Source organism: Callorhinchus milii, unplaced genomic scaffold, assembly GCF_018977255.1.
Source record: "Callorhinchus milii isolate IMCB2004 unplaced genomic scaffold, IMCB_Cmil_1.0 Scaffold4, whole genome shotgun sequence".
Taxonomy (NCBI): Eukaryota; Metazoa; Chordata; class Chondrichthyes; order Chimaeriformes; family Callorhinchidae; genus Callorhinchus; species Callorhinchus milii.
The window spans coordinates 56,030,286-56,044,238 of NW_024704745.1; the positions used below are offsets into that span (position 1 = coordinate 56,030,286).

At 40.8% G+C, this 13,953-nt stretch overlaps 1 protein-coding gene across 2 annotated transcripts in view; it reads left to right on the plus strand.

The window, feature by feature from the left end:
- Nucleotides 1-13,953, plus strand: part of LOC103184334 (NADPH oxidase 4) — a 69,405-nt gene that overhangs the window by 7,602 nt on the left and 47,850 nt on the right. For both annotated transcript variants that reach the window (XM_007902276.2, XM_007902283.2), the window contains exons 3-8: nt 4,169-4,279; nt 7,116-7,200; nt 8,035-8,132; nt 13,017-13,044; nt 13,613-13,685; nt 13,807-13,887. In XM_007902276.2, coding sequence (XP_007900467.1) covers nt 4,169-4,279; nt 7,116-7,200; nt 8,035-8,132; nt 13,017-13,044; nt 13,613-13,685; nt 13,807-13,887 — 476 coding nt within the window. The remainder of the gene's footprint in view (nt 1-4,168; nt 4,280-7,115; nt 7,201-8,034; nt 8,133-13,016; nt 13,045-13,612; nt 13,686-13,806; nt 13,888-13,953) is intronic.

Consider the following 13,953-nt stretch of genomic DNA (forward strand, 5'->3'; position numbering starts at 1 on the left):
TGTCTCAAACCAATATGGAATGTATTGACGTGATTTTGTAGAAGTCTGTAAATCCCACAGCTCTAAATTCTGTCCCCTGATTAGCTCCAAAGAACGTTTTTCTAGGGGATTGGAAAACAGAACATGAAAGTTTGATCTCGATGTTTAATGAAGTCAGTGGAGTCCTGTAGCTCAGTGGTTAGAGCGCTCGCTTTGCAAGCGAGAGACCTGGGTTCGATTCCCGGTAGGGTGAAACCTTGGGCAAGTTTACTTACTCCACACGCCTAATAATAATCCCTCNAAAAAACACAATAATAAACTGATCATTTGAATCCATGGTTGTTTGTGGGACGCTGCTGTGCGCAATTGGCTGCCGCATTTCGCCCACAAATATACAGTCAATTCACTTTACAGTTTATTCTGTGAAGCGCTTTGAGACGTCTAGAAGACATGAAAAGCGCTGTATCAAATGCAAGGATTATTATTATTATTAATTGGGCAAATCCTGAAGCAAACCTATTGCGTTCATTAAGGGTGGAAGTTTTGCATTCAGAGCTACCTCAAACGCAGCATAGGGTATTGCTGCATAGTCACTAGTATTAGTATGTAATAAAGTACTCTGTTAAATGCAAGAATTATTTTTTACTATCCTTTCCCAAGGTTAGCTGGCTCTGAATTGTTTCCCAAGCCTGTTTAAAGTTCCCAGCCTTGTTAAGTTTAATGGAGGTGCTCCACAATGTGTCTGAGTTGTCGCTGGAACAACCTCGGACAGGAGCTGGGAGATTTTACTTATGGTATAAAAGCAAAGGTTTCTCACTGTAGAGAAATTATATGTTGCTAACAATGCACAGTATGTGGAGGGAATATATTAAAGTGAAAGTATGCACTTGATTCTACATTTCCCCTTTAATGGTTAGGATTTCCTCTATTAGTATTAGTCGTTTTGGGACATCTCCTGTATCCTTAAGTGAGCATTTGATGTCCATTTGTCCTCACCATGACGTCCCACATCTATGTTTTCAGCTGCTGCTGCTGTGTTCTTCCTAGCTACATTTTGCTTTGAAGGTTCTATTCAAAACAATTGTAATTTATCTCCCATCCAACGTGCGTACTTTTGATCGGGTTTGTAGTTATAGTACTTTGTTTTACAATGTTGCAGTTTATTTTGCAGCTTTTCAGGGTACACATTGGAGGAACATTTTCTTAGTGTCCTCTTACCTATCTTGGTTCACCATTTGTCCTTCACATGTAGATACAAATACAACAACAAGACGAAGATTACATTTGTATAGCGCCTTTCACCTCGGGAGGACGTCCCAAGGCGTTGGACAGTGTACAGCATTTCAGACCCGAGCGGGATCAGGAAGAGAGAGGAGGGGAAGGGGGGTGACAGATGGCATGGTTGAAGAGGAGGGTTTTGAGGTGGGACTTGAAGCAGGCTAAGGAGGGGGTGAGGCGGAGTGATTTGGGGAAGGAATTCCAGAGTTCGGGGGCAGAGTGGCTGAAGGCTCTCCCGCCAATGGTGGGGAGGGTGGGTCGGGGGACACGGAGCAGGCCGGAGCCGACTGAGTGGAGGGAGCGGGCGGGTTGGTAGGGGGTTAGGAGGTCACAGAGGAAGGGTGGGGTGAGGTCATGGAAGGTTTTGTATGTGAGGAACAGGATCTTGAACTGGATCCTCTGAAGGATAGGGAGCCAATGGAGTCGGGCGAGAGGGGGGAGATGGTGTCACGGAGTTTGATGCGGGAGAGGACATGGGCTGCAGAGCTCTGGATTATCTGTAGCCTGTGGAGGGAGGGGTTGGGAAGGCCGACAAGCAGGGGGTTTGCATAGTCGAGCCTGGAGGTGATGAAGGCGTGAACAAGAGTTTCAGTGGCCTGAGGGGTGAGGTAGTGGCGGAGTCGGGCGATGTTATGGAGGTGAGGGAAGGCAGAGCGGGTCATGGATTGGATGTGGGGAAGAAAAGACAGTTGAGGGTTGAGCAAGACACCAGGTTCCTGACTGGCTTGGTGAATTGTAGTGTGCAACCATGGAGGTTGATGCTGTCAGAGCCTGAGGTGCTGAGGTGCTGGCGTGAGCCAATCAGGAGGGCCTCAGTCTTATTCACATTCAACTGTAGGAAATTTGCCCTCATCCAGGACTTGATGTCCGACAGGCAGTCTGTCAGGACAGCAGTGGTCCTGGAGTTCCAGGTGGAGGCAGAAAGGTTTGGATGTCATCCGCATACATATGGAATATATAGTGTACAATTTACATACACCTATTATGTCATGACTTTCAATTATAATTCAAATTGGTGTGCTTGAAATTGTGTGTCTGGCGATCTGACATTTCACAACCTGCAAGATCATTTTGTATAATAATAATAATCCTTGCATTTGGTAGAGCACCTCATCATTTCGAGATGTCTCTGTGCTTAACAAAATACTGTATACTGTAAAGTGAATTGTAATTGATTACAATTTAAGAATTTTTCACAATTTTGTGCATCTTTTAAGGGAAAGTGGTCTTTATACTGTATTTCTATACACATTAGAATCACAAATGGAATCTTTAAAAAAGCTACCGACATATAAGTAACATGTCTGATAACAAATTCAAGATGTTAACTCTAAGCCTAAAGATTCACTTTTTTACAATGACATTACTTTATGTCTGAAATGGGAAAATAAATAGACATTAAGAAAGGGAAAACTCATTTTGAATATTATTTTGAGTGTAGTAGTATATTGAAACAATTCTTAATTTTCATGGATGCCAGAATATTCATTCTGTTTATCTTAATGATCAGCGATGACATTTGACACAAGTTTCAATTTGGAGAAATTTCATAAAAACAAATTCTTTAAGAAAAATTATCCTGAGTTTCTGAATTACATAAGTGACCAGATATTACAATTTCTGCTTTAGGCATAGAGTCATAAACTTAAACATCCAATTTTAGCATAGCAAAGTCCACACCATAATAATCCTTGCATTTGAATTTTAAAGTGAATGATCAAATTATCCATGGGATAGTTGGCTTGAATATCAAGAGAAACTGCCATTCATATTGAATATTGGCAGGGGTTCTTTAACGTCCACTTGAGGAGTCCTGTAGCTCAGTGGTTAGAGCACTCGCTTTGCAAGCGAGAGACCTGAGTTCAATTCCAGGCAGGGCGAAACCTTGGGCAAGTTTCCTTACTCCACACGCCTAATAATAATCCCTCCAAAACCAAAAAAAACCCAATAATAAATTGGTCATTTTCAATCTACGACTGTTTGTGGGACATTGCTGCCGCGTTCTCCCACAGATATACAGTCAATTCACTTTACAGTGTGTTCTGTGAAGTGCTTTATAATCCTTGCATTTGATATAGCGCTTTTCACGTCGGGAGGACGTCCCAAAGCGCTTCACAGAACACACTGTAAAGTGAATTGACTGTATATTTGTGGGCGAACGCGGCAGCCAATTGCGCACAGCAATGTCCCACAAACAGTCATATGGATTGAAAATGACCAATTTATTATTGTTTTTGTTTTTTTGGAGGGATTATTATTAGGCGTGTGGAGTAAGGAAACTTGCCCAAGGTTTCGCCCTGCCTGGAATTGAACTCAGGTCTCTCACTTGCAAAGCGAGTGCTCTAACCACTGAGCCACAGGACTCCACGCTTTGGGACGTCCTCCCGACGTGAAAAGCGCTATATCAAATGCAAGGATTATATTATTATTATTATTATATTATTATTAATATGCAGACAGGGCCTCGGTTTAATATCTCGTTTGAAAGATAGCACCTCTTACAGTCTAGCTCTTACTCAGCAATGCAGCAGTTAGTTAAACTAGGTTGTGAGCTCAAGCTCCCATGTTGGTCTTGACCCCCACACCTTCACACAGAGATGAGAGTGCTACCAACTGAACCATGCCATGTACAATTGACTGCCGCATTTTGCCCACAAAATACAGTCAATCCACTTTATAATATATTATGTGAAGTGCTTTGAGACATCTCAACGATGTGATAAAGCACAATATCAAATACAAGCATTGTTTTTATTATTATTATTGAATATATTATACATTTGAATATATAAATCTGGACAGGATTGTAGTATATGTGTTTTTTTTCTCCCCCAACAACCCACTCCACTCCTCTACATGCTTCTGCTGTTTGGTGGTATTTTTTTTTCTGATCATTGTCTTATTTGTTCAGCTAGGATTGTGCATTAGCAGAGCTTCTGCTTCAGTCCTGAATATGAATTGCAGTCTCATCCTACTGCCGATGTGTCGCACCGTGCTGGCATTCCTGAGAGGATCACAGAAGGTAAACAAATGGGTCTTGGACTAACTCCCTAAATTCTACTAATTGTACATTTTTTCCTATTCCTAAGAATATTTTGCAAGTATGATTATGTCAATGAAGCATATAAAATCACCATACGTACAAATCATTGTTGTAGTGTATATCTTCATAGCAACAATAATGCTGTGCTCTGAATACAGAAATAATTTGGATTTTTCTGAACCATTTGGTGGGTTCTTAACTTTTCCGAGGTCATCTCCAGTAATGGGCGATGTTTAGTCAATTTGGTGGCAGACAGATCTTCACTCCCTCCCAGCAAAAAGATCCTCTTGCTGCTTCAAGAACCCTTCCACAATGCTTTTAGGCACTATGTACCCAGTATGTAGTTGTCGTTGTTGTTCATGGTGCTTCTGGGAACAAAATGCTTCTTGATACTCTATCTCATAGCAAAGACTCACACTTTACACTTAACATCATTGAATCTATTCAAACACAGAATCCATTGGTTAAGATGTCTCCATATTATTATAAAAGGTTTATTGCTTCTGCCTGATTATTGATTCCCAGTTCACTGTAAACTCCTTCTGGGAATGTAGAGGCTTGGCTACTGATACAATGTCATAAAAATTATTGTACACAAGATAAAACATGCTTTAGGGGGGGGTTTATTTTTATCACTCAGAGGAATATTATCACCATAGTTGTCTATAATTATACAGCATTGGATAATATAGATCATTTGTCACAGAGTTTGGGAAATGTAAATGGAAGTCATCATTGAAACTTGGAACAAGAAGGAATCTTCTAAGACAGGAGTCTCCAACCATTTGAGCAGAAAGCCTAGCAGAGAGAGCTGAGAATGGAGTGAGGTGGGAACAGTGTAAGGACTTCTAGAACAGGAATCAGCACTTTGGGATGTCCTTCTGAAGTGAAAGACGCTATATAAATATAATTTGTTGTTATTGATCACTGCTACCTGGCGCTCTCAGACATGATCAATACAATCAAGAAAAAGGAGCAATATAACTGTGTAGTTTAGTCCAATTGAAAACAAAGATGGTATTTCATCCAGCAGCGATTGACCAGTTGAAGACCCCTGTTCTAAGACATAGTCAACTATTCTGCATTTCCTCCTGACCTGGATGAGTGTGTTGGATTTTTATGGCTCTACCTTGGAACCACAAAAACAGTTCAGATGATGTCTGAGTGTTGATACTGACATTTGATAAAGATTAACTATTGCAAGGGAATGTGTGTGTGTGTATATATATTATATATACAGCGGGTAATGAAGTGGTAATCGTTTAATTACAGGGGAATTTAAGGACCATTCCATGACACTATGTATTACAATCTCTCTTAATCCCACTTCCATGTCTTCTAGCCTATCTCTTCTACTTTTCTTCAATCCCTCAATCAATTTCTCATCTATGTCTTTCTAGGGGAGTGCATTCCAAACTATGTTACTCAGACAGAAAAAAAAGAATCGTTGTCTCAGTTTCAATCCCTTTTTCCAAACATGTTAAGGTCTATGTTCTCTAGTAATTGTCATAAACATCGGGGAAAATATCCCTTATTGTTTTTTGTTGAATCTCCTTCATTATCCTCAATCAAACCACCCCTCAATTTTCTCAACTCCTCACTGCACCAGGATAATATTTATGGACTAGACATCCATCTTATGTGCAGAATGCCTAAAAGGACCAATATTGGTTCAGGGTAAGTTAATTGCACTAGTATGTGATTTAGTAATAAAAAGCATCAGGTGGCAGTAGAGTCAAGCTTACAAGACCTACAATTTATAAAGACACAGTTTTCCAAAAGAGGGAAAAGTACTTTTGCCTAAAGCGGTACATTAAAATTTGCATAAATCTTTTTTTATAAATTATATATTTGCCTAAGTCGTACATTCACCCGAGTCCCATTCAGTTTCCTATCAAAACCACATATATTTCTTTACACAACTCATATTAATCACCTCTCAACTATTACTCCCCCACCTACTGGCTGCCCTGATTCGCAGAAAAATGACGCCCTGACCCGTCGATGCATGAGGCCAAGTCGGTTGCACTGAACTGTGGGAAACATTCTTTATCCATCGACGCATGCGCAGAACAACTTAATTTCCTGCGATTCAATGCGATTCCGACGCCTGGCAGTAAGTGCGTATTCGGCGATGGGTAAGACGCATTGAATCGTGGGAAATCATGCATGAGCACTTACCAGTGACGAACTAACACATGCGCACTTACTGCCTGCTTTGCTTTACATACGCCCAATGTGGATTATTGATTGAAATGGATTTTCTATGACTTATGCAAGTTGCCTGCAACTCGGACTTCGCGTAAGTCATATTAAATGTTATGGTCCAAACTGATACCACTTATATGAATTTTACAATATACTGTAATTAACATAATGCGAGTGAGTTAATGTTCAGTTGACGTTGATAATCACTTGCACTAAGTGGTTTTAAATGTTCCCTGGACTTTGCTTGATTTTGGCAATAATATATGGCAAATAAGTGGTTTCAGCTTAATGCGGTCTTGCAGGTGAACCCTGCAGACTTGGTGGATTGTATGCAGGGATTTAGCTGCTCTCTGATGGAAAAAGTTGGACCTCAATCTTGGGATCAGATGCAAATAGCGTTACACCCATTTTTCAGTGTAAATATAATCCATTCAGGATAATTAAACCTCAATTTGTCTAAACGCAGAATTCATGACAGTATAGATGCTGTAGGATTCACATTCACATTTGTGGTGGTAAATGAAAATGGGTCACTTGGAATTTAGTTAACTCCAGAACTAAATTTATTCTTATTGGAATATTTGACACCTAAAATTTTTTTTCACAGATCATGTGCAGAAAAGCACGAAGATTGCTGGATAAGAGTAAAACTTTTCATGTGACGTGTGGCTTTGCCATATGTGTGTTTTCAGGTAAGAAACCCCTGTATTGCGTAAATATACTGGTAATATATAACCGTGAAATATTAAATTAGTAGATTAAAAATGATGCTAGTAGGAAATGTAAAATCTGGGAGAAAACATTTTCCAGAAGTCAGATGGATGTTCAGCTCCAATTAAATAAGGGAAGCAAAAGATCACAAAATCTATCCTTATGGTAATTATGGATGTTTCTCCCAGCATCCTGGCCAACAATCCACAAAATAAAATTGGTCATTCACTTCATAGTTGTTGGTGGGACATTGCTAGGTGCAAATTGGCTGTCGTGTTTGCCCACAAAATACATAGTCAAACCACTTTACAGTATATCATTTGAGATATTGCGACTATGTGATAAGGTGCCAAATCTACTACAAGGATTATTATTATTTATTACTATTGTGGAGGGTATCAGATCAGATGTGAGCTACACTAGTTAGCCATGAACACACACTTTTCAGCAGGGTTCAATGAATGGTAATCAGAACTGGGAGGAATGTTTCAATTGTTGTTGTAGTTTCCCTCTCCAGCTCAAGTTGCTGAAGCCAATTGTGGCACCCCTACTGCTTAAGGTTTGTTCTGAGGAAAGTTATATAGCCACACAAAGTAGATCAATTTATGCATATTTTTGTTCAGTTTGGAGGGTAAATATTCAAATGCTTAAAGCTTTACTGGATTTAAAAAAAAATAAAAATCAGGTCCTCGAGGAAAAAAGATTGATAGTTGCTGCTTCAGCTGTGCTTTTGTGTTTTCTTCTTGTACAAAATGTGTGCCTCTTGGAGCGGAACAATTCCTAAGTCGTAATATCCTTTGTTCTCTTAATTGCAGTAGTCCATGTTGCAGCTCACATGGTCAATGCTTTCAACTTCTCTCTGCACTACAGCGAAGACTTTCCAGCCCTCAATGTTGCTCACTATCGGGATGAGGTCAGTCGCCTGCTGTGTTTATTATCCATTGCTTTACAGTGTGATTGATTCAGAGTCAGCTGGCGAATCTCATTACAGTAACTAGCTCAGTACAATGATTAAATGCTTAGCTCCTTGTGGGAGGACATCTCTATTTCTGCAATTCATTTAGTCTTCTAGCTGGGGAAGATAGACCTCTGTCACAGTGGATTTAGTGTTATTTGGAATAGCTGAATAGCATATACCCATGTTTGTTGAAATATTAATTTGTATTTTGAAAAAGAAGCTAAGTGGAAATGAGGGAAAGGTCTTGGTTTGGTGCGCATCAATGTTTCAGAGGAATTTAGTCCTGTGAGTTTGTTGCGCGTGTGCTTTTATGCTGCAGAAATTTCTACGTATGATTTTAAGTAGGAACAGTATGCTTAACAAACTAATATCCTCTTTGTTAGTTTTCTTTGGAAAATAGACCATGAGGTTCAAGTATGAGGGTATGGGAAAATTTACTCTTTTCAACCTGGGAGACCTTTTGAATGACATTTGTGTACATTAACAAAACAATGTGAAAGAGAGAGAAAACTGTCACATTCATTCAGTAGTACTTTATAATAATAAACTTTGGTTACGTACACCAAATTCCTTGGTGCAGCTTGTATCATGTAACATCCAATGGCCGTCTATTGCGAGACCTATATCTACAGATTCTGTTTACTTTGCCTCTGACTGGCTCTCGGTGTCTGGCTATCTCTCTTCTTGTTAGTTTCTACCTCTAGCTTTCCATGTCATTCAGCTCTGTCTTCCTGCATTGATGGACCATATCTGTGCCAACCAAAAGTCTGAAGCCCCAAATTCTACATAACCTACGTTTTTAAGTCTATTTTGTCTTTAAATTTAAGGTTTTACAGAATTCTGGAAAATTCTTTTATGCTTGGAAAATACTGTGATTCTGCACAAAATATTGAAAGTTATCGAGCTAATTTCTAATTATGTAAGAATGTAATTTGAATGAGCTGAAATGAGGGGATATGGGAAAAGACAGATGTTAGCTAAGTTACTTTCAGCCCCGATGTAAACATTGAGACACTAGAACATGTTTTCTAGGAATGGTTTATTAAAATCCAATAATCTGATTTAAGGATTTTTTGTAGTGTTGGGTAATGTCTATGTACCTCATAATGGTAAATCCTGTTCATGGAGTCCTGCAGCTCAGTGGTTGGAGCACTCACCTCTCAAGCGAGAGACCTAGGTTCTATTCCTGGCAGGGTGAACTGTTGGCCAAGTTTCCTTCCTCCACACACCTCTGTTTACCTAGTAGTAAGTAGGAACGCAGTTGTTAGTTCACTGGCAGATTGCTTTTTCGGGGATACTAATCCCTCNAAAAAAATAATCTTAGTCACTCAATCTATGACTGTTTGTGGGACACTGCTGTGCGCAATTGGCTGCCACTTTTTGCACACAAATATACAGTCAATTCACTTTACAGTATATTCTGTGAAGTGCTTTGAGACGTCTAGAAGATGTGAAGAGCACTATATCAAATGCAAGGATTATTATTATTATTTAACTTACTTTCTGCCTAAAATAGTTTGTTTTGCACACAGCTGAACTTGGTTAGCTGCATAACTGAACAACAATAAGAACAAAGTTGTATAGCACCTTTCACATCAGGAGAACGTCCCAAGGCGTTGGATAATCAGGCATCAGGAGGGTTGGAGAGCGGGGAAGGTAGGAGGGTGACCGAATGCATAGTCGAAGAGGAGGGACTTGAGCCAGGTCTTGAAGGAGGTGAGGGAGGGGGCGAGGCCAAGGGACTGCGGGATGGAGTTCCAGAAAGTGACGGCAGAGAGGCTGAAGGCCCGTCCGCCAATAAATCCAGGTGTAACATGTCAGTGTTTCTTTCTCATTCAGTTAGCCTGAATATACTGTATGTCTGATTTTTCAGGAATGACAGGTTTATTTTTAGATTATCCCAAGTTTGGAAAAGCAGAAGTGCTTAAGGAAGAGGCTGAGTTACTTAAAACACATCGATAAAAATTTGTAAACATCTGGTCATTGAATAATTGAAAGTATACTGTACAGTGGATCCTGGAAAAATACTTCTGTGCATATTAGATAAACATTCATCATATTTCAGCTACAGGAAAGTTTTTCTCTTTTGAAAGGTTAATAATTCAAGAAAAATGTTTCCGGGTGGGTCATAATATGTTTGGTTAGATTCTGTGGGAAGTAGCAAGTGGTTAGCTCTCTGAATTTATTTTCATTACAAGGGGTGATTTTTTTTTTGACACACATGGGACCCGCATACCAAACTATTACATTTTTACGAATGTACAATTTTTGTTTGTCTGATCGGAGTGTGCTCTGTCTCTCGAGAGGGATTTACTCTGTTTACCTAATCCTGGAGGGCACCAGAATGTGTCCAGCTAAAACCTTACCTGTTAGGGCTTTAGCATTAATTCAGAAGAATGCCAGTCCTCAGTGCCTAATTTTCTAATTCATGCCAATGAGCCAGGGTTTCTGGTCCATCATAAAGAGTGCCATAGTGTACTTCAAACCTGCATACCTAAACTAAACCAAGACTGCTATCCCTGTAATTTCTGCTAGTTTATGGTCTGATTTTATGGATTGGTAATTTCTGCTAGTTTTATGGTTAAATCTGATTTAACGGTCCGATGGCAGATCTGGCTGGACCGCATCAAAATGTACCGATCTGCTCTCGCCTCCGCTAAATCGTCCTTTTACTCCAAGATAATCTTGGAGGCGAAGGAGGAACCCCAGGCTCCTTTTCTTCACCAGCAACCAGCTCCTCCATCCACCCTCCCACTCCTCGCCCAGTCTCTCCTCGAGCTCTGACTGTGAGAAGGTGCTGGATTTCCTCGAATCCAAATTCGAGGGAATCCGTTCAGCTGCCTCCGCCCTTGCAGCCGTCACTCCCTCCCCATCTCCCCCCCACACTCTGACCCCTACCCATCCCTCCCTCCGCATTTTCGAACCTATCTCCCCTTCCTCCGTCATCACCACCATATCCAGCATGAAAAACACCACCTGCTCCCTTGACCCCATCCCCACCCCCCTACTTACCTCCCAGTTCCACTTCCTCGCCCCTTTACTCTCCGACACCATCAATCTCTCCCTATCATCTGGCACTATTCCCATCCCTCTAAAAACAGCTATAATCACCTCCATCCTAAAAAACCTTCCCTGGACCCATCCCTGCTTGCTAACCACTGGCCCATCTCCAACCTTCCTTTTCTTTCCAAGCTCTTTGAAAGAGATGTTGCTTCCCAGCTTTGCTCCTTCCTCTCCTGCCACTCCCTTCACAAACTCCTCCAATCAGGTTTCCTTGTTGCCCAGAAACAGCTTTGGTCAAAGTGACAAATGATATTTTATCCATCTACGATCAGGGCTCTCTCTGCCTCCTCGTACTCCTTAACCTCTCTTCTGCCTTTGATACCGTTGACCACTTTATCCTCATCCACTGTCTCTTCTCTCACCTCAACCTTCAAGATTCTCTCTTTGAATAATGCAGGTCTTATCTCTCACACCATCTCCAATTTGTCTCCGCCAATGGTTTCTCTTTCAGCCCCCGCACAGTCTTGTGCAGTGTTCCTCAGGGCTCTGTCCTCAGTCCCCTTCTCTTCAACCGCTACACTCTTCCCCCTTGGTGACATCATCCGCAGACATGGGGTCAACTTAACACATGTATGTAGATGATGCCCAACTCTTATCTCTCTGGACAAATGTTTCTGGATGGGTCATAATTCCAGGACAACTAATGTCTTGGACAGATTGTCTGACAGACATCAAGTCTTGGATGAGAGCCAACTTCTACAGCTGAATGTCAGCAAGACTGAGGCCCTCCTGATTGGCTTATGGCAGTGCCTCCGCACCTCAGCCACTGGCAGCAACAGCATCCACGGATGCACCCTCCACTTCACCAAACCAGTCAGGAACCGGGGCATCTTGTTTGACCTTCAACTGTCCTTTCTCCCCCATATCTATGCCATGGCCCGCTATGCATTCCCCTACCTCCATAACATTGCCCGACTCCACCACTGCCTCACCCCTCAGGCCGCCGAAACCCTCATACATGAATTTGTCACCTCAAGGCTCAACTACGGAAACTTCCTCCTTGTCAACCTCTCCAACTCTTTCCCCCCCCCCCCCCACAATCTGCAGATCATCTAGAACCCTGCAGCTTGTGTCCTCTCCTACCCTACCTCTATTACCCCCACCCGGCTCCACTGCTCCCCATCCCCCAGGGGATAGAATTCAAAATCCTCGTCCTCACTTTCAAGGCCCTTCGCGGCCTTGCCCCCCTCCTACCTCTCTGACCTGCTAACCCCCCGTCAACCTGTCCGCTCCCTCCGTTCAGCAGGCTCCATGTTTCCTGCTCGACTCACCCTACCATCGGTAGCCGGGCTTTCAGCATTTCTGCCCCTGCCCTTTGGAACTCTATCCCACAATCCCTTTGCCTTGCTCCCTCCCTTGCCTCCTTCAAGGCATGATTCAAAACACTCCTTTTCAATCGTCCCTTCATCCGCCCGCCTATCCCCTCTGCCCTCCCTAATTCCAACCCTGCCCCCCCACCCACGCTTGGGTCCTGATCCTTGACTGTTCAGCGCCTTGGAACGTCCTCCCAATGTGAAAGGCGCTTCACAAATGTAATTTTGTTGTTGATTTTTTCTGTAATTCCTGATTCTAGCAATATTTTGCAAGCAACATTGATCAAAAACAATGAAGGTTATTTTCTAAATTTCCTTCTGATTGCTTAAGCACATTTTTAAATTAATATAGATTTTCTCTTCAAAATGATGTAGCAAGGAGGGAGAATATAATTTGTTAAAAAGGAAATAAAAGTACAATTCAATTGCAACATTTTAAAAATGTGACTCATTGCTATCTTAGGATCCCAGGAAAATGCTCTTCACAACACGTAAGTACTCTTTTTTTTCAAAGAATTTCTTATTATTAAAAAAATGTTGACCTAATGTATGGGATAAAGGAGTAACTTGCTCTCGTGAGGTAACTTTGGCATGTGCTGTTACTTTGTTGTTCATAGCAACTGAATAAAACCCTGAAATAACAGGAATGTAAAAATTACATTAATTTGTTATTTATCCTTAAAAGGGCTAAAATCAAAGTCCAAATATGGAATCAATATTTAATAGTTTGTGTTGTTTATTGTTGACCTATTTTATTCATTTAAAGTCAAAACATTCAAGTCTTTCTTAATGTGATATGTGTAAAACATAATGATTTATGTCTTTAAGGTTTCTTTCCTCATACTTTCAGTACTTTTGTAATGTTTGATATTAATCCTTCTACTGAGGGGATTTGCACAGTGTTGCTCACATCATTTAGTAGTACAAGGCTAGTACAGCATCAACAGTGGTGTCAGCTTTGTTGCATTATCATTCAACATATTTCTTTAATTTCTTGACTTTAGTTTATAGGTAACTATTGTTCTACAGCATTTTAAACTTCTGATACCTCTTATTTAGTTCCAGGAGTAACTGGCTTCTTCATGGTTCTGGTGCTTTTCCTTATGTGTACATCTTCTTCATATTCTTTACGGTAAGAAAGAGGACATAGCCCATATGACCTCTGAAGCATGAGAGAAGACATTTTTAAATTGATTTTCTGTTTTTGTACAGTTCAGGAATATTAATATTGTTGTTCTTTTCTGCTTTTGTAGGTTTTCAAATTATGATATCTTCTGGTATACACACAATCTCTTTATAATCTTCTACATATTACTTTTCCTTCATGTGACTGGGTAAGCATTTTAAAATAACCTTTTCGGAGTGCATTACTCAGTAAATACAAAATGTGCTAATACAAA